The 20,635-nt window shown below is 37.6% G+C and overlaps 1 protein-coding gene and 1 long non-coding RNA gene across 2 annotated transcripts; both read right to left on the bottom strand.

Moving 5' to 3' along the window:
* Positions 1–13,290: 13,290 nt before the first annotated feature.
* LOC120091100 (uncharacterized) lies at positions 13,291–15,113 on the bottom strand. The gene is made up of 3 exons (XR_016524782.1): positions 14,480–15,113; positions 13,771–14,393; positions 13,291–13,577 (listed from the first exon to the last, which is right to left on the bottom strand). It is a non-coding gene; the product is annotated as an uncharacterized LOC120091100 (long non-coding RNA).
* Positions 15,114–16,262: 1,149 nt separating this feature from the next.
* LOC120091099 (Protein kinase superfamily protein) lies at positions 16,263–20,002 on the bottom strand. Its single transcript, XM_039048940.2, has 6 exons — positions 19,429–20,002; positions 19,139–19,254; positions 18,782–18,992; positions 17,921–18,158; positions 17,163–17,313; positions 16,263–16,842 (listed from the first exon to the last, which is right to left on the bottom strand). Exons 1-6 carry the CDS (start codon positions 19,496–19,498, stop codon positions 16,474–16,476), a joined length of 1,155 nt encoding a protein of 384 aa, XP_038904868.1. The 5' UTR covers positions 19,499–20,002; the 3' UTR covers positions 16,263–16,473.
* Positions 20,003–20,635: the final 633 nt, after the last annotated feature.

Raw genomic sequence — 20,635 nt, 5'->3', positions numbered from 1 at the left:
GTTAACGACAGTGCATAAGGGACCCGTCTCATCTCCTCAGCCTCTTGACGTGTCTGAGGACACTGTTCCTTAGACAATGTAACTCCATGCCTAAAAGGCAGTAGGCCCTTTTAGAGTTCTGCATCGAGTACTTGTTCAACATCTTGCTAATGTACGATGCTTGAGACAATGCTAGCAATTTGTTCTTTCGATCCCGAAAGATTTGAATACCAAGAACAAACTGAGCCTCTCCCAAATATTTTATTTGGAATTGGGTCGCTAGCCAGTTCTTAACTGAAGTTAGTAAACGTACATCATTCCCAATGAGTAGGATACCATTTATATACAACACTAGGAAAACTACTGACCATTGATGATTTTCTTGTAGGCACAAGGTTCATCAACGTTTTGGTCAACGCCGTAAGATTTGATCGTAGTATCAAACATAATGTTTCAAGATTGAGACGCTTGTTTCAGCCCATAAATGGACTGAATCAGTTTGCAAACCTTTTGCTCTTAACCTTGGGCTATGAATCCCTCGGGCTGTAGCATATAAATGGTCTCCTTCAAGATTAACATTCAGAAAGGCAGTCTTGACATCCATTTTCCATATCTCATAGTCATAATATGAGGCAATGGATAAGAGGATGCGGATAGACTCCACCATGGCAACAAACGAGAAAGTCTTCTCATAGTCAACTCCTTCCACCTGGGTATAACCCTTTGCCACAAGTTTAGCCTTGAAGGTTTACACCTTCCCATCAACACCTCGTTTCCTCTAGTAGATCCATTTACAACCTATAGGTTTAACCCGATCAAATTGATCTACAAGATCCCATACTGAGTTGAAATACATAGACTCTATTTCGAGATCCATGGTTTTAACCCATTCATCCCAGTCAACATCCTCCATTGCCTTCTGATAAGACAACGGATCCTCAACCTCGCCATCGGCTACCATAGCCAAGATTTCAGTGAAACCCATATAGCGAACAGGTGGGTTCGCAACCCTCCTACTACGTCGAGATTACCTCAACTCTTAAGGTGGATTTGACCTACCAGATGAACTCCCATCAATAACTCTTGTTGATGTAGCAAGCCCTTCAATAACTCTTGTTGAGTAGTTTCGTTGGAAAGTTCATGCAACACGACTGTGCTCCCTCATATGATCCTCCTCCATGAAGCTAGCGTTTTTCAACACAAACACTTTGTTTTCATTAGGATCATAAAAGTAACCCCCTCATGTACCTTTAGGGTAGCCTAAAAATAGGCACAGCCTCGAACATGGTTCCAATTTCTTTGGATTAGCCTCAAGCACATGTGTTGGGCAACCCCATATGTCGAAGTGATGCAAACTAACTTTACAACCATTCCACAACTCCAAAGGTGTTATGGAAACACTCTTGGAAGGAACTTAGTTGAGAATATAAGCTGTAGTCTCTACTGCAAAACCCCAAAACGAGTTCGGTAAGGAAGTGTAACTCATCATCGATCAAACCATGTCCAACAGGGTTCTATTTCTCCTCTCTGATACATCATTCTGCTAAGGTGTACCAGGCGCTGAGAGTTGAGAAACAATTCTATGTTCTATCATATAGTTCTGGAACTTAGAAGCCAAAAACTCTCCACCCCGATCAGATCGAAGTGTTTTAATCCGTTTAGCCAATGCGTTTTCAACTTCAGCCTTGAACTATTTGAACTTTTTAAAAGATTCTAACTTCCGTTACATCAAATAAACATACCCATACCGAGAGTAATCATTAGTAAAAGTGATGAAATACTCATAGCCTCCCCTGGCTCGCACATCCATCGGACCATAAAGGTCTGAATGCACTAACTCTAGAGGCTCTTTGGCTCGATAACCTTTTCCAATAAAAGGTCTTTTAGTCATCTTGCCTTCATGGCATGACTTGCACACAGGTAAAGAATTTTCCTCTAACTCACTTAGAAGTCTATTTTTCACCAACCTCTTAATCCCATTGAGATTGATGTGCTCTAATCAAAGGTGCCAAAGTTGGGCATTTTCTTTATGAGAAACCCTAAGTCGTTTATTTTGAGTTACGACAGTTTTAAACATCTCAATGTTATGGAGGGAATTGGTTGCTAACGGCCTTAACACATACAAATTATTTTCCAATTTTGCTGAACAAATCTCAACACCATCTTTCATAATAAAAACTTTATTCACCAAAAAATTAAGAGTATATTTACATTCAATCATACACTTTGCAGAAATTAAGTTCCACTTTAACTCGGGAACAACATACACATCATTCAAAATGATAAATTTATTCTATAAAGTCAACTAGAGTCCTCTTGCCACAACTGAGACGACGTGTCTAGTGCCTACTTACATTGTCATCTCACCAGTCTCAAGTTGCTGCCAGGATCTAATCTTCTTAAAAGAAGAACAAACATGATTAGTAGTCCCAGAGTCAATAATCCAGGCAGAATCATCATTCTCCATTAAACAAGTTTCTAAAACTAGTAAATCATATTTACCTTGTTTTGCCTTGACCTTAACCTTCTTCTTCTCCTTCAACCAATGAGGACAAGTGTCGGTTGACAATGGAAAATGTTTGCAATTAGAAGTCTTAGAAGTATTAGAAATGTTAGAAGTAGAAAGTGCAGACTTTGTTCCTGAGGTCGAACCCCGATAGAACTTCTTTGATGATGAAACAACATTTGCTTCACCAACCTTCTTCTCCTTGCTTTTCAGTAAGGATTGAAATTCCTGCAACTCGTTGAGAAGAGTTGTAAGGGTATATTCAACTTTGTTCAGCACAACATTGCTGACAAAGTGCTGGAAGCTATCTGGCAATGAGTGTAGAATTATGCTAATCTAGTTGCCCTCATCGATGCATGACCCATTCATCTCCGCCACATTGAAGTGGACCATCATGTTCGGAACATGTTCTCGAACAGATGTACCCTCCTCCATTTTGGAGTTGAAGATACATTTCAGAGCTTCATGCTTAAGCTGTCAAAATGGTTGTCTGAATATCTCCTGCAGGGACTCCATGATCTCACGCACATAGACCATAGGCTCATGCTTCTTGGCCAAAACGTCGTTTAGACTTGCCAAGATGTAAGCTTGGGCCTTCTCGTTCGCCCGTGTCCATTTCTCATAAGCCTTCTGAACATTTCGAGCGACAGTCTGAGTTGGAATAAGAGGACACTCCCACGTAAGGACGAATCGAGGGTCATCGATGATCAGTATGGTATTTATCGTGTTTTTCCAACTAACGTAGTTTTTTCCAGTCAATTTATCGGCACTTAATAGGGCTAATGTGGCAGTAGCCATTTTAATGTTGTTGAAAAACATGAATAAACTTAATAAGTCTATGTATTACCACTTTTAACACCAGTTTTAGTTTTAGTAAAATAGTTCCTATGTACTCTAAATGAGAAGACATTTATTTTCGCAATGATACCCCAGCTAAGCAGGACAAAAGTTACCAGTGGGGTGATCAAGTGCCCCGTCACTGGGATGAGACATTCTCAACCATTAGACAGAAACAACTCTTATAACTGACTCTAACAGTCACCATTTTTCAGTCCAGAACTGTTAACATTTAACAATTTCGTGTAAGTATAGCTCCTTATTTTAAGCCCTAGATTCTCGCTCTAATGCTCCTACCGTAGGGAAAAAGCGGATTAGGACAAGAGAATAAAGCGACCTTATCCTATATAGAAGATCAGATAAAGAGTCGTGCAAAAACTGCCATCCTTTAGGGGGACACTCCCAGGGTGCCTCGAGTCATGCAAAAAATGTTATCCAACCTAATGAGATAAACCGTGGGATATGTTGTCACACGTCTCGCTCCCACTTACTATGAACATTCTCTCCATTCACCTTGGTATTGACTACCCAAACACCATCCTTTAGGGGGACACTCCCAGGGTGCCTCGAGGCAGAGGATAGATCTCATGGTGTGAACATTAGAGAGAAACGTGAAGAGATTTAAGTGAAGTATCATATACCCCAAGTACCTCCCACTAAATGTGTTACCTAAAGATTCATTAACTTAGACAATTCAGCTACTGATTTTATCTAAGTGTGAGTTTAATTTGCTAAACAACAGTTGCTTTTGATAATCAAACAAGTTCAAATCAAGTCCCATTAAACACTTTAACAGATTATCATCAAATTTGCATGCATGCATCAAATCTATCTACTTCACCTTTCCAGGTAGGTTCCCAGATAGGGGTGTTCCGTTTCCGTCAGATTAAGTACTCCAGCCTAGATAGAACCTACCTTAGATAAAAGGTCCCTTATAGATAGATTTGGTACATATTTAATCTTTTATTAGTCATTTTAATCCTACTAAACTGATTAAAAGATTAAACCTTAGGTTTCTAATCTCATTAGAGCTGTGATCTTAGGTCTATCTCCATCAAATTTTAAAACTCTTTTAAAAAACATGATTCAAGTCTAAGTTTGCATGCATGTCTTTCTTATTAATTTTAGTTCTAATTTCCATTATAACTCTTATAAAAGAAACAACAAAAATCATCCACATTGCTTAGCTAGAATAGGTATTTATAACTCTTATAAATTTAACCTATGTGTCATGCTTCATGCAATGTCCATTCATTACTATATATAACTTTTATATAAAAAGTAATGGACTAAGCATACATCTTACATACACCCTTATACTATAACACTTATAATATAAAGATGATGCATGAATATGCTTAATGCATGCATAAATATAACTCTTATATTATATGATGCATGAGCATGTTCTTAAGTAATTTAATCATGCAAACTACTATATCATAACTCTTACAACATAGAGATGATGCATGACCATTGCATAACCTATGGTGGGATATAAACTATATGGCATACTATATGACATACAATTAAACATACATCTCATATACATTTACCAAAAATTAATGGACTGGGATGATTAGCCTCAAAACTGGAAATTAAATCTATCTATTACATTAAACCATCGAATAAACCGGTTCAACAAGCGATCTGGGTCTTGAATCGTCCAGGCGAAGCCTTCTTTGTGATCGTTTAGCAAAAGTGGTCGAGTATCCACGATCGTGTAGCAACGATTGAGTACCTTTGACTATGTGATGAAGCATAAAGGCCACTCGATCATGCAACGCACCAAGTTTAAATGCAAGTCTAAACGATCGTGTAGACAACTACTATGCTATGAAGCATGATCGTCTAGACGATCGAAGAACAAGCGGTAACATTTACTGAGCGATCATGTAGTCAGTGAATGTGATGAAGCATGTTGACCTACACGATCGTTTAGTGCGTGCATGTCTACCTTGCAATGAGTATCCCATACTCAACGATCATTTACCCCTATCGTTTACACGAACTGACCAACTCTTGGTCTTCTTCTTCCTCGAAGTAATGTGCATCTCCATGCCTTAAAGCTTCATCACGAGCGACTCAAACATATTCAAACTCTTTGAATTACAGACTCAATAGCAAGTTACTATGCCTAAAAACATAGGGGCCCTTACAAATAACTTTGAAAATGTAAAAGAAAGTAATAACCAAAGGCAATCATCTCGAAAACCCCATTAATCCACATCCACAAACATATTTAACACTTAAACTGAATGTAGACATGCTTAACACCCACCATAAAAGTAAATGCAATTCTATACAGCAATGGATTATGAATATCAGAACCTAGCTCTGATACCAATTGAAGGCACTCTTATTTAAGAGAACCAGTGAACGGAAGCAAGATCTTTCCAAGCCCATTGTGAAATAATTAAACGCACTCACAAACATACAAGAACAGTTATGAATCTTAAACAAAATTACAGCATGCTTTCTTCAACAAATACAAAAGGAATGAGAGATATACCTTTGAAGAACACTTATTTTGTAAATCTCTCGTTCTCATGAAGAATTAGACAGCAACCTCTCGCTATCGTTCAGATCGCTATTAAAGAGTTAAATGGATTTGTTACATGCATGCAGGTTTGATGAAAGTCTATTAAAGAGTTTAATGAGACTTGAATCAAAATTATTTAATCATCAAAGACAATAGTTGTTTTTTAGCAAATTAAACAAACACTTAGATAAAATCAGTAGCTGAATTTTCCTAAGTTAATTAACCCTAGGTAGAAAACTCAGTGGGAGGAAAGTGGGGTATATGATACTTCATTTTTGCCTCTATATGTTTCTCCCTAAAAGTTCATATCGTGAGATCTACTTTCGGCCTCGAGGCACCGTGGGTGTCCCCCTACGTGTGGCATTTGGGTAAGTCAATACTGATGACATGCAGAAATGCATGCCATCTTAGTCTTTTTACTTAAAATTATGAAGTTTGTTAGGCAGAAATTGCATCGATCATGATAGGAATTCACGAGAATATGAGTTTGCGTCGATCATCATGTCAAATCATAGCTAACACATTACTTTGCGTTAATTATGCATTCAATGTTTTGTTTTTGTAGCTAATGTAGGAAATGAACGCAAACGCGGAAACCGGACCACCGCATAGACGACCACATGTGGAGAAACACTCCATCGCAAGGGCAAACGCATCGATCAACGCATGGATGTTGCGGTAATCAGCCGTATGCGTCCATCGTATGGGAGTTGCGCTCGTCAAGTAATTGCAGTCACCATGTAGAGTTGCGGTGTTAAGCGAATGCGGCCATTGAATGATTGCGGCTACGCAACAACGCATTCTAATGGGATCAACGCAAGGTAGGTGGAATGAATGCATCAACGCATCTATCTCGAGAAAATCCAAAGCTGATGTTGACATTTCACCTATCGTGCCATTGGTGGTAGAGGTTCAGAAAGGACTGACGCACCAAATGTCAGACTCAGAGCAGTCCAATTAATGCTTTTGGCGATCCAAACTCTATAAATAGAATTCGATGAGAAAAATTTTAAACGATCCGGGGGAGAATACTTGTGAATCGGGGACTTTCCCCGCAATCCAGAAAAACTGCGTGAGAAGATGGCTAAGAGTTCTTCACCTCCTTCATCCATTCCGAGTGACGACCGAAGCCTTCAACCGAAGCTAGATCTCAAGAGAGTCAGCTCCTCCACCCATCCATGGCACCACTAGCAGCCTTGACGCACATCCGCTGGAAGCAAAGTTTTGCTTCCAGCCGGTCATTTATTTTTCCTTTCTTTTCCTATATTGTATTATATGACACTTTGAATTAAGAAATTAATACAATGTGTTTTCAATGCATTTCTCTATTCCTTCGACTCCATCTCCATCTTCTTGCTTAGAATCTTTACTTTCATTACAACACTTAGTGGGAGTGCTTGGGTATTGCATACTTAGTCATGTGGATTAGGAATATGAAGCATGAAGCAACCCACCGAGAGGTGTGCGTTGCGCGAGTATGTGAATAATCTTATTTGCTTAGTGTGAAGCTGCTGCAACGCCTGTCTAGAGGCTAATGCATTGCTTGTCTATGAGTGAAGTCAGCAACAATCAACTGCCCGAGAGGGTAAGTGGTTGGACGCATTAAGCAATATTTACGTTGTTCACTAGAGATAGGAATAAGCTTAGGTCAGCCAAGTTCATGCCATTACCTTGTTCTATGAGCGCATCATTCACATTTAGGCATACTTGAGAAAGTAGTCTAAAACCCAAATCTAAGACTCGAGACAGCGGATTGGAACGCATAGACAAGAACAAGGAACTTAGAGATAAGCGTCGTTTGTTAACCTGCATCGCATGCACCCTAGGAATATGAATGATATTATATGGTTGCATATTTGTGTGGATGTCACTTTGTCATCGCATAAATAGGAATAGAGGCTTATGTGTAGACCCTGTAGACTTAGCGTATATATCGCATGCGTTCTAGCAATAGAAGCCGTAGCATTCGCACCGAGAGGTGGTTTACTATTGTATGTGTATTGCATGATCGCATGGCTTGCGTTGACTAAGGTTGCCCTTGCGATCACTCTTAAGTATTGCAATGAAAACATCTCCGCATTTTATCTATTTTCCCACACATTTATTTCATGTCAAGGTTTGTCGCATCTCTACCTTTCATGCATATTTTCATTGCGTTGTTTGTTAGATAGAAGTAGGAGTAGGATTAACTTAGCAATATCCCCTCCATTCTTTTATTTATACCGCCGCATGCACATCACCGCAAACATATAGTTACAAGTCCCTGTGTTCGACCTCGAATTACCCAAGAAACTTGCATTAGAATTATACTTGGTTCCAGCACAAGAAAACTTATGGCAGGACGCATGGTCATCACACACATTCGTTAATGCATTTTTCATTCCAACGCATGACCATCGACGCATGACTATCAACGCATATCTTAGGAACATGCATCGCATACCGCGTCCACGGGATTTTGGTCGTTGAGTAAAATTGACTTCCAATCCTCGCGCACCAAATACCAAGGTGAATGGAGAGAGTATTTATAGTAAGTGGGAGCGAGATGGGTGACAACACATCCCTCGGTCTCTCTCATTAGATTGAATAAAGTTTCATGCATCGCCTCGAGGCGTCGTGGGTGTCCCCCTAAAGGATAGTTGTATTGCATAAAGCTTTATTTGATCTTCAGAAATGGATAGGGTTGCTTTAGTCTCTTGTTCTAATTGTCTTTTCCCTACGGTTGGCTCATTGGAGCAGGACTCTAGAACCTAAAATGAGGAGTTACACTTACATATAATTGTTAAGGATGTTAACAAATTCTGGACCAAACAATGGTGACTATTAGTTACAGTTACAAGGAGTTGTTTTTGTCTAATGGTTGAGAATGTTTCATTTTAATGAAAGGGCACTTGATCACCCTACGGTGACTTTTGTCCTGTCTCACTGAAACATCATTGCAAAATAGATGTCACTTAGGGTATACTAGACTATTTTGCTAAAAATTGATTGATTTTTTAAAAAGTGGTTTAATGCAAGTAGACTAAAGTAGTTTGTTCTTTTTCAGCAAATTTAAAATGGCTACCACTACTCTTAGTCTAACTGCCGATAAATTAACGGGTGAAACTACGCTAGCTGGAAAAACACGATCAACACTATTTTAATCATCGATGACCTTCGCTTTTGTCCTCATGGAGGAGTGTCCTCCTCTTCCACCTCCCAATGCTCCTCGAAACATTCGGGAAGCATATGAGCACTGGACAAGGACAAACGAAAAGGCCCGAGCGTATACCTTGGCAAGCCATAACGAAGCTTTGGGCAAGAAGCATGAGCCCATGCTCACAGCCCATGAGATCATGGAGTCCCTGAGGGGAATGTTCGGACAACCGTCTGCACAGCTCAGGCACGACGCTCTGAAGTACATCTTCAATGCCCGTAAGCAAGAAGGGGCATCTATTCGAGAACACGTTCTCAACATGATGATCCACTTCAACATGGTGGAGATGAACGGGTGAAACATCGATGAGGCTAGCCAGGTTAGCATTATACTGGAATCTTTACCTGAAAGTTTCCTACACTTCCGTAGTAATGTTTTTTTGAACAACATTGACTACAACCTAACTACCCTGCTCAACGAGATACAAACCTTCCAATCCTTGTTGAAAAGCAAGGAGAAAAAGGGTGAACCAAATGTTACTTCATCTTCTAAAAAGTTCTACAACGGTTCGACCTCTGAAACTAAGTCTGTACCTTCTTCCTCCGACACCAAAAAGTGGAAGAAGAAGGAGGGTGGAAAGAGGAAGGCTACTACTAAATCAAGAGTTACTACACCAAGGGGTAGACAACCTGTCAGGGTTGATAAAGGAAAATGTTTCCATTGCAACCAAGATGGGAATTGGAAGAGAAACTGCCCCAGATATTTGACAAAAAAAGAAGAAAGTCAAACAAGGTAAATATGATTTGCTTGTCTTAGAAACTTGTTTAGTGGAGAATGATGATTCTGCTTGGATTATTGACTTTGGGGCCACTAACCATGTTTGTTCTTCATTTCAGGGAATTAGTTCCTTGCGGAAACTTGATGTTGGTGAGATGACGATGTGAGTTGGAACTGGACACGTCGTCTCAACTGTGATAGTGGGAGATCTTCGGTTGACTTTACAGAACAAATTTCTCATTTTGAATGATGTATTTGTAGTTCCTGATTTGAAAATGAACTTAGTTTATGTAAAGTGCTTGTTAGAACAATCTTATCAAATTAACTTTCTTTTAATAAAGTGTTTATTACAAAGAACGGTGTTGATGTTTATTCTACAAAACTGGAAAACAATTTGTATGTGCTAAGGCCGTTAGCAACAAATGTCCTCCATAACATAGAGATGTTTAAAACTGTTGTAACTCAACATAAGAGACTTAGAATTTCTCCTAAGGAAAATGCCCAACTTTGGCACCTAAGGCTAGGACACATTAATCTCAATAGAATCCAGAGGTTGGTGAAGAATAGACTTCTAAACGAGTTAGAAGAAAAATTTTTACTTGTGTGTGAGTCATGCCTTGAAGGCAAGATGACTAAAAGACATTTTACTGGAAAAGATTATAGGGCCAAAGAACCTCTAGAGCTAGTACATTCAGACCTTTGTGGTCCGATGAATGTAAAAGCTAGGGGAGGTTATGAATATTTCACTTTTACTGATGATTATTCAAGATATGAGTACATTTATTTAATGCAATATAAGTCTGAATCTTTTGAAAAGTTCAAAGAATTCAAGGCTGAAGTTGAAAATGCATTAAATAGAACGATTAAAACATTTCAATCTGATCGAGGTGGAGAGTTTATGGATTTAACATTCCATAACTATATGATAGAACATGGAATAGTATCCAAACTCTCAATACCTGGTACACCTCAGCAAAATGGTGTATCAAAAAGGAGAAATTGAACCCTTTTGTACATGGTTCGGTCTATGATGAGTTACGCTTTCTTATCTAACTTGTTTTGGGGTTATGCAGTAGAGACTGCAGCGTACATCCTGAATTGCGTTCCCTCCAAGAGTGTTGCCAGAACACTTTTGGAGTTATGGAATGGTTGTAAAACTAGTTTACGTCATTTCAGAATCTAGGGTTGCTCAGCACATGTGCTTGAGGCTAATCCTAAGAAATTGGATATTTTATTCATTGTCTATAAAATATGTGATATTTTAGTTGCATTAACCACAAACCAATAAACTAACATCCAAAATTATCATTGTAACTTAAACATCTATGTGGAGACATACGGGTGGATTATGTTTAAGTCATAACCTAAATGGTCTGTAGTAGATGGATAAGGTTGGGTACCTTATCCTAGTGACACTATGAGTATGTCCCGCTTTGTAGGTGTTACAATTGTTGTAAAGTGCTATAAATGATTTGATCCTAATCATTCATATATTAGACATGCGAGTGGGGATATTCTATACAAAGAAGTTTGTATAAAATCGGACCACGAAATGTTTAGTCTCATTATATAACACTATTCATAATAGAGACTTACATTTCACTAAGATGACCATAGGTAACATGACCTGAATCCTGAGTGAGTTGTGAACTCCTGCCTATGAGGGCGATCCTTTAATTTGTATGGGTAAAAGTGACCAGATCGCCGACTCAACAAGCCTACCATTTTGGAGATTCGTCTAATTGAGGAGCTAGGAACATAGCTACACAAGATGGAATTCACTCCTTCCCTGAAGCATGGGAAAGTAGATAAATCACTCCTTTAAGGCTGATTCCGGGTCTTAAACAATGTGGCGTCACACCCTCTCCTAGCCAAGAGGGGTTTAGTCATAGTAGGACTATGATCTATTGTTCATTAGAGGAATCAGTGGTCCTTAAGAAATTAGATGTAACTATAGGGGTAAAACGGTAATTTGACCCAGCTATACTTACGAGCAATTTATGAAGGATCATTGTACTGTTAATTGGTTATATCCAATGGACACAAAGTATATCTTTAGTGCGAAGAGTGAAGTTGTCGGTCTTTAGTGGAGTGCTCGATAGTTAACGGATGGTGAATAATGTAATTAAAGATTTTAATTAATTATTCATGTACCGTTGGAGCTTCAAACTACAGATCCATGAGGTCCTATTGGTAGCTCAATAGGATTTAGTTAAGAATTTGTTTTTTGATTAATCTAAATTGTTCAAATTAATAGAGAGATTTAATTATATAGGATATAATTAAATTATTTCAATTATATATGATATAATTGTCATAATGTATTTGATACATTATAGCTTAATAGGAGGAAATAAATATTTAAATGAGATTCAAATATATTTTCAATGAATGTGATTCATAGTTGTTAAATTTAATATAAATATGATTTATATTACATGTCATATAATAGAGAAAAAAAAACTATAGTTTATATTATATGTAATATAATATTAAAACTATATGTTAAATTTTATATTTCATATAACATATAATTTAATGTAAATATAATATGATAAGTTAGTTATCATATTTATTTATATTATATTATTATTGTTATTTTAATAATAAGGAAAGGAGTTACAACTCCCTTTCCCATTTTTTCTCTCCACCCACATGAGTGGGCGATGGTTAATTTTGGGCAAGTAGAAAAAGAAAAATGTTTTCTTCTTCTAGTTGCTAATGTTGTTGGACGATTGAGGTTTACAGAAGAGTTCTGTATCTTTGAGTTGTTTGTGAAAAAAATTCTCAATCTTCTTTCTCCTCCAAATTAATATTCCCTTTTAAACCAAAAGAGTCAGAGCCCACCACTCTTGGGTTCTCACCCTGAGAATACTAAGGTTTCACTCTTGTAGTGTCTGGGTTTTGGTTTGAGTTTTTTTTTTTTTTTTTTTTTTTTTTTTTTTTTCTTCAAAAGGTTCATGATTCCATTCGAGGGAGGATCGTGAAGAAAAGGTTCTATAAAGGTGATATTTTTTGAAACCTTTTCTAGTCAAACATATTGTAATTTAATTTTAAATGCATATTTATTTGTATGTTTACTGTAAACTTTGTATTCAATAATTAGTGAAATTTGATCGATTCGCTTCTGCTTAAGGTTCTCCTCATACAAGTTCCTTCAGTATAAGGACAGGAGACTCTGATTTGAATGCCCAGATGTTTACAGCTATAAGCAACAATCTTGAATTCACCCCCGCCATCCATTTGAATTGATTTGATTACTTTACCAAATTGAGTATGCATAAGAGATTGCAAGTCTTTGAAAGCAGAAGCAGTGTCACTTTTTTATTTTAGAGAGTATAATCAGGTGAACCTACTGAAGTCATCAATAAATAAAATATAATATCTGAACACATTAGCAGACAACACCAGAGTCGGTCCCCATAGGTCAATATGAATTAGGTCGAAGGGGTACTGCGCGTGAAAGGAGGAAAGGGGAAAGGGTAGGCTATGCATTTTTCCGAATTGACAAGCTTTGTAGAATTTATTTTTCGCATTAATAGATATTTTGAGGTTACATCCTCTAATCAGTTTGTCCAAAATTTTAGGGGATGTATGTCCAAGACATTTGTGTAATCAGGTTGTGGACATTGATACATTAGTATGTAAAATATGCAAAGAAGGAAAACTGTGATCAACCGAGCTAAACTTCCATCAAACTGAGTTCTAGACATGATATTTATCAACAGGTTGGTGCATTCCATCCGGTAGAGACCATCCTTAAGTGTGCCTCTCAGTAGCTCCTCCCCCGAATCCTTATCCTTGACCACACAAAAATTAGCATGAAACTCAACGAAAATATTATTATCTTTAGCCAACTTTGATATACTGATTAAATTCTTAGCTATATCAGGAATATATAGAATATTTTGTAAAGAGAGAACCTGATTTAGAACGAATAACAGAGGTACCCAACTAAGAGATTTTCAAGGGAGTACCATCCCCAATAATCACCTTTTCCATACTTGTGTAATCAGTAGCGGATGTTAGAAATTTGCGGTTGCTGGTAACGTGGCTGGTGGCCCTACCATCGGCATACCAGTTTGGGTCAGCCACTGTTTCAAGGGAGGAAATGTTGGAATTGGCAACCATTGGTGATGGATTTTGATCCTGAGTTCGGTTGGTAGGCAGTTGGGTGGATTCAGCCCGATTGTGAGTTTGTCTGGGGTTGTTGAACTCTTTGTTATAGCGAAAGAAACAGATGTCGGTCGTGTGTCCCAATTTTCCACAAGTTTGATATGTTGGCCGATTTGTCGAAGCATTGTCCTAGTGACCTTTTCCTCTATTTCGACCTCTACCCCCCACCCCCCAGAATTCAAGAATTGGGTGGCACCTTGTGGATTTTGATACTGATTTTGATTGGTCTGAGTGCTACCTTGCACCACATTCACAGAAAAAGGGTTAGAAGATAGAGATAAGCCAGACATTCCGAACACACTTGATTTGACTGCAAGCTGATATTCAAGGCATTTTTCGTGAGAAAGAAAGTCCGACTGCATATCTGACCAGCGTACTGCACCTTTGCCTTGAATGACTACTATTACGAGATTGTATTCCTCATCCAACCCTGATAGCACCTGAGAAACAAGATCAATAGCAAACACGGGGCTCCTAGCAAGGGCAAGCCTATCAAAATATTTTTTCATTAAGGCCAAGTACTCACCCATTTTTAAAGCTCCCTTGCATGTTTGTTGGAACAATCGCTTGAGATAATTAGTTTCTGCCATGGATTGGATGCCTACCAGTTCCTGAACGGCTTCCCACAGATCCTTGGAAATTTGAAACCCCATCATTTGGGTTGCGACATCTTGAGACATCAAGTTGTAGAGCCAGCCCAAGAGAAGCTTGTCCATTGCTATTCAACTGGATTTGGTTGGTGCTCTTTCTCAATTGATGCACCTGGTTCAGCACTTGAGCTCTCGCTGGAGCTTTCACTAGCATTTACATTTTCTATGATAAAACAACTGGGGCATGGAGTTTCCCCTGTTGGATAGCCTTCTAGCTTGTAGCTCCTGAGAATGGGCCAGACGAGGTTTTGCCAAAGAAGAAAATTCGACCTGTCCATTTTAATGGACGTCACTTGATTTAAGAGCTGATTTAGAGGAGGTTCTATCGTATTTTCGGTGTTGGTAATGACGTGACGCAGAACTGAGAATAAGGAGAAGGGTTCAGTATTCACCATTGCTGGCTCTGATACCAGAATAGGAAATAGGAAGATAAGGGATTGAGAGATAGAGACAGAGAAAGGAAATAAGAGAATTCCTCTTCTTGTATATATTAATTTGTATTTTCCTCTTACAATGAGAGTGATGAGAAAGAATGATTAATACACAATTAAAGGTGAATAAAGACAAAGTGAGAAGAATAAATTTCTAGGGCTACGTGTAGCAAGGGAGAGAAATCGGTTGTAACAGAAAAGATCCTCTAGAGGAAATCCAGAGTGACAGAGGGGGAATCCACCTCAGCTATGTCGGGCGCCTCGTCAGCATTTGACCAGTCATGTTGCTGACCGGACTCGTTCTCAATAAGGAGGACATGTTTATGAGGGAAAGAATTTGATAAATGTTTTGTTAGTAATTTAAGGTCGTTACAGACTTGAACCAGAGTAAAGACTCTAGTGGAAACTTGAATAGAATCTGGATCACCACATGGAAGATAACCATTACAGAGGAGTTTATGATCGATACAAAAGATTAAACTTGGGATTTAAAATTTTGTAAAATGATCTCTTCGTTGTTAAATGAAGAGAGGAAAAGTATTGGTTGTGGCCGAGAATAGCATAAAGTTTACTATTGTTGGATTTAACGCACCAATTGTGGATTTGGCATTCTAATTGTGGCCAAGAATAGCGTAAAGTTTGCCAAGAATAGATTTAACATTCAACTTTTGGAGCAACCAAAAATGGTTGCAAACAAGTTGGGCTAATGGTGCTGCCGATCGGCTGCGTGAAGTTGAAGATTGAAGGTGCTGTACTTTAAATGTCCATTTAAGTTGACAATTTTTTAGTATATGGTATTTACATTTGCATGACTTGATGATTGTGTGATTTAAATTATTTTTAGAATAATACGTGTGTTAAAATATGCCGAATATCCTAGCTATTTTAGGGTATTTGCATGACTGTATCTAAATTTTTGGGTTGGATCAAAACACTAATTAGTAACCTCTTCCAATACTTCTTGTTTCGGTAGTTACGAGACTCTACTAAATAACTAGAACCCCAATACAAAGCAACCCAATCAACAAGGTTGGTTCCTAGTTCTCACTCTTCACGGCTAGATCCATGGAAACATGGCATGATGGGTCAAAAAAAAAAAAAGAAAAAAATATGTTAAATCATTAAGAATGATTCATAAAATAGACAATACAACAAAAAGAAGCATCCAACTTGCATCTCCTCAGCCTTCGGCACCTGATAGAGCTCAAAAAATGCAGGAGACAGGACAGGAGTATAAATATTCTATTATTTCCTCCCATTCAAGAACTTCTATAAACAATTGTCTTACAGCCATGAGAAATAGTAAAAAGTTCTATATTTTTGGATGAAGGTAAGTAGAAACCAAGAATAGTAGTGGGTTGTGTATCACAAGCAAGTAAATTGTAGGATTGGATCGAAAATATTACACTACCAAGGGGAATAGAAGCAGTGGTTAAGTATCACCTAGGAAGCATTTGAGTCAGACTGTTTGAGCTATTAAATTGGGGTGAAGAAGTACAAGACTTTATAGCTCTTTTACCTCTGTCTCCATGGGAGAATGACGTTCCCTCAGAACTAGTACCAGCACCATTTAACTTCCTACTTTTGTGTCCTTTGTACACTCCTGGCTCTGTCAATAGTTTTTCGTTAAGGTGTACCTCTCTTGAAAGCATTTCCACAACCTGCTTCATGGTTGGCCTTTGATTTGCAGATGCTTGGGTACAGAAAAGTGCAACTGTGATGAAACGCATCACCTCAGCCTTCGGATAATTGATCAGTTCCGGATCTATAAGTTCTACCAGCCGTCCTTCTTGTTTTAATTTCCAAGTCTACAAGTGGCACGAATCAAATTTACCCAATTGAAGTATACTGTATGGAAAATGATTATACATGCAATGAAGTTTGACTGAGGATGCCAAAAAAAAGAGTTCTAACAAGTTTTTAAAAGTGAACTTCATTTAACTTGCCCATGACTTCTATCCACCAGCTTAAGATCACATACCCTTTTTATATTATTGTATCTAAACCTATATCTAATGATTACATGCATTGGTCCCTATTTAATAGTAGTACTCGTGAAAGCAAAGTAACATTCAACTCCATAAATGAATGAGCAATAAGTTCTAGTTAAAAAATTTTGGAAATGTACCCATTCCACAAGAATCGACAACTCTTCTCCAAATGCTGTTTTACTGCTGCTACTTCCACTAACTATTTCCAGCATGAGTACACCAAAACTGTATACATCTGCCTTCTTTGTCAACTGTCCTAAAAGTGCATACTCGGGGGCCAAATATCCACTGTAGGCACACAAAATGGTCGGAAAATAATTAAAGAGGAACAGAATATCAAGCAAAAAAGATCAAGAAATTAGTGTTGTGGCTCATCTTGAAGGTGTCTGGACGACTGAAGAAGCAAAACCAATGACAGCAAACTAAGATGGGATTGGCAACTAGATCCTATGAATGCAATGCATGTACCACCCAACATCAACCAGTACACAACTTCTAAACCTCTCTTTATTGGACTTTTTCACAACAGCCAATTCATTTCTACTTCACATTTGAGCTCTGTTGATTTAGTAATCGGCCATCATACAAACTACTTGCTGTGTGACTATTTAACCTGGCTAAACTCATTAGTCCAATGAAGATATTATTATTCTTGATGATTGAATAGGCTGCATAAGCCACAAAGATAATGGTGATCAACTGTTAAAATTTCCCTTTTTAGTTTTACCTGTTTATGGTAGCAGATTACTACAAATACGACACAGCAGTTCAAATAGTAAACAAGATAAATTTTGTTGCTCTGCCTACAATAATGATAGACAACGGAAAAGAGTCGTCCTCAACATACTTTTGAAGTAAAGTTCACAAATATCAAGATAATGAAATACAGTCTTACACAGTTCCGGCCACTCGAGTGCTCACATGAGTAACATTGTCTGGGAAAAGTTTAGCCAACCCGAAGTCTCCTATTTTAGGATCAAAGTTTCTGTCAAGAAGTATATTGCTAGCCTTGATATCTCTATGAACAACAGATGGTTCGGCTTCCTCATGTAGGAAGGCAAGACCCAAAGCTGTACCAACACAAATTTTAGCTCTCTTTGGCCAATCCAGAACGACATCCTTACTCATTGTACCTGAAATGATAGTTATAACTCAAACTCTGAAAGTGCATTCAAGGAAGGGCACGAAGGGAAATGTGTCAAAGCTGACAGATGAAAATATCGATATGATATCGATATCAGTAACTCAAATTTAAGGATATAGCCACGGATATTCAGGAAAAATTACAAACATCATGGAATTGGAAGTTATAACTAACGTTCTTTGGCTGTGTTCGGTCTTTCATATATGTCGTCAAAGTCTAGTTTTTCTTGTTTAGAAACTTGGTTGAAGTTGTCTGATGCAGAGAGATCAATGACCCTCTCGAAGTAGTCATTAGTTGATAGATTATAATTCCTACTAGTGAATAAATGATACCTATCATAATCTTATACTGATGATAATTTCATAAACTAACTGCAAGTATTTTGTTTACAAGCCAAATTAAGGAAGGAACATGTCAGAGATTATACTGAAAACCAGAAACACATGTTAAGTTGTTAACCAAACTGGAATTTAAGATTTGAAACAAAATATCTAACTAGCGTAAGACTTCCGGAGATATAACATAATACAAATTTATACTGACCTGGAACATATATATATATATATATATATATATATATAAAATATCAACTTGAATGCTGTGGAAACTTACCAAGCAAAGTACTTGCAAGGCTGTTGTTTTCCAGGTATTCATACACCAAAATTCGATGTGTGCCTTCAACGCAACAACCGATCAGTTCAACAAGATTTTGATGTCTTATATTTGATATCATATTTATCTCGGTTAAGAATTCACGAGATCCCTGGGCTGATTCTGCAGACAGTGATTTGATTGCAACATTGGTGCCATCCCTTAAAACTCCCTGTCGTCGCAAATCAATGACAGATTCAAAATGCATCAGAATTAATATGGGAAATGTATCTAAACTAACCTAACCTAACCTAACCTACCTTCAGGAAAGAAATTACAGGAGAGAATCATAAAAATAAGATTGTCCATTGGTCTCACTTTGTAGACAACTCCATAACCTCCGGCACCTATTCTGCTTGATGGATGAAAATTCCTAGTTGCTGACCTCAGGGAATTATAAGAAAAGACGCGTACATTGTTGGTAACACCAATCCCTAAACCAAGTGCAAGGGAAGAAAATCATTTAAAAGAGTATATACTAATTACTTATTTAAAGACAAACCTAAAATTATCAGAATTTTGTTAGAAACCCATTCGAAAAGATCTATAGAATATATAAAATTAAACCTAGAATCTACTAAAGAAAAACAGAGTTACCTGATTCTCACCTTCTGCCGCTTCCTCGGTGCTGCTATTTCCTTTACAGCAACTCAGGATTGCAAAGCAACAAGAAGCCATTGCAATATACACACATCAACCACTTTTTTTACATCCCTTCCTTCAACCCTTATCGGCCCCTGAAACACCGAAGAGCTCCTTAACGACAACTGACACGCACGGCCAAAATATGCTACAAAGATAATTGTCCAAGCAAGCAAGGATGAGCTAATACGAGGCGGGTGGCGTGATTTCAACAGGAACTGGAATTGCTCAAATTTAGAAGAGATTGAGATGAAGGGAATGACTAAATTATAAAAAATGTTGAATCATTTTACACTAAAGACCCAATTGTCTCTTAGTGACCAAACTTTTTTCTTCTCTAGAAGGAAAACATGATCGTTTCAAATTTCAATTTTCGTGGGTGGGTTAGTCCAAGGATTCGAGAAAAAGTTGTTCAAGGAACAGGTGACCAAACAGTTGAAGTTTTAAAGAGTGTCGTTGGGTTGGTTAATATATCACGATAAACTAAAATCGGAAGCAGGCTGGCCATAGAATCCGTCTTGTCGTCTACACATCTCTCAGTTTACTTTATTATTATTATTATTTTAAATACAATTTTCAGTCTACTTTTCTCTGGTCAGACTTCAGAGCAAGAAGTTCATATTGTAATTTGACATCATTTTTAACTTCCATTTGGAGCTTACTTTTTCTTTGGTCAGAGAGCAAAAGATTCAGACAGTAAATTCTAAGTTCTAACGTCGACTGTACTTCTAGGTGGTGGTGGTGGTGGTGGTGCCGCCTCATGAGAAAGGTCATTTGTGCCCTCAGCCGCTTCAGTATGGCGTAATTCAATATTCTCCCGTGACGTCAAAATTCAAATCACAAAAGAGCTTTTCCTGGGTATAAAAAGGTTTGGAAATAATATATTCTTACAAAATTACTTTTTATTACTTTTAAATTTAAAATCTGTTGAACTCGGAAATAATTTTTTAAAAAATCCCATATTAAAGGATGTCATTGTTGCAGCGTTTTCGTTTGGATATTTGTAATACATAGAACAATAAAAAAAAAAAATATAAAAATATATTACAACTTTAAAATATTTATAATTATGAATGAGTTGACTACTCAATCTTTTTAATTTTATTTAATTTCCAATTTTGTCCTTTCTAGTGTTATCTTGTTGTACACCTTCTTTTTTTTAATCTTTTTATT

Source organism: Benincasa hispida, chromosome 11 (assembly GCF_027475165.1).
Source record: "Benincasa hispida cultivar pf3 chromosome 11, pf3_genome.v1.1, whole genome shotgun sequence".
NCBI lineage: Eukaryota > Viridiplantae > Streptophyta > Magnoliopsida > Cucurbitales > Cucurbitaceae > Benincasa > Benincasa hispida.
This window is presented reverse-complemented; position numbering and strand designations above follow the sequence as displayed.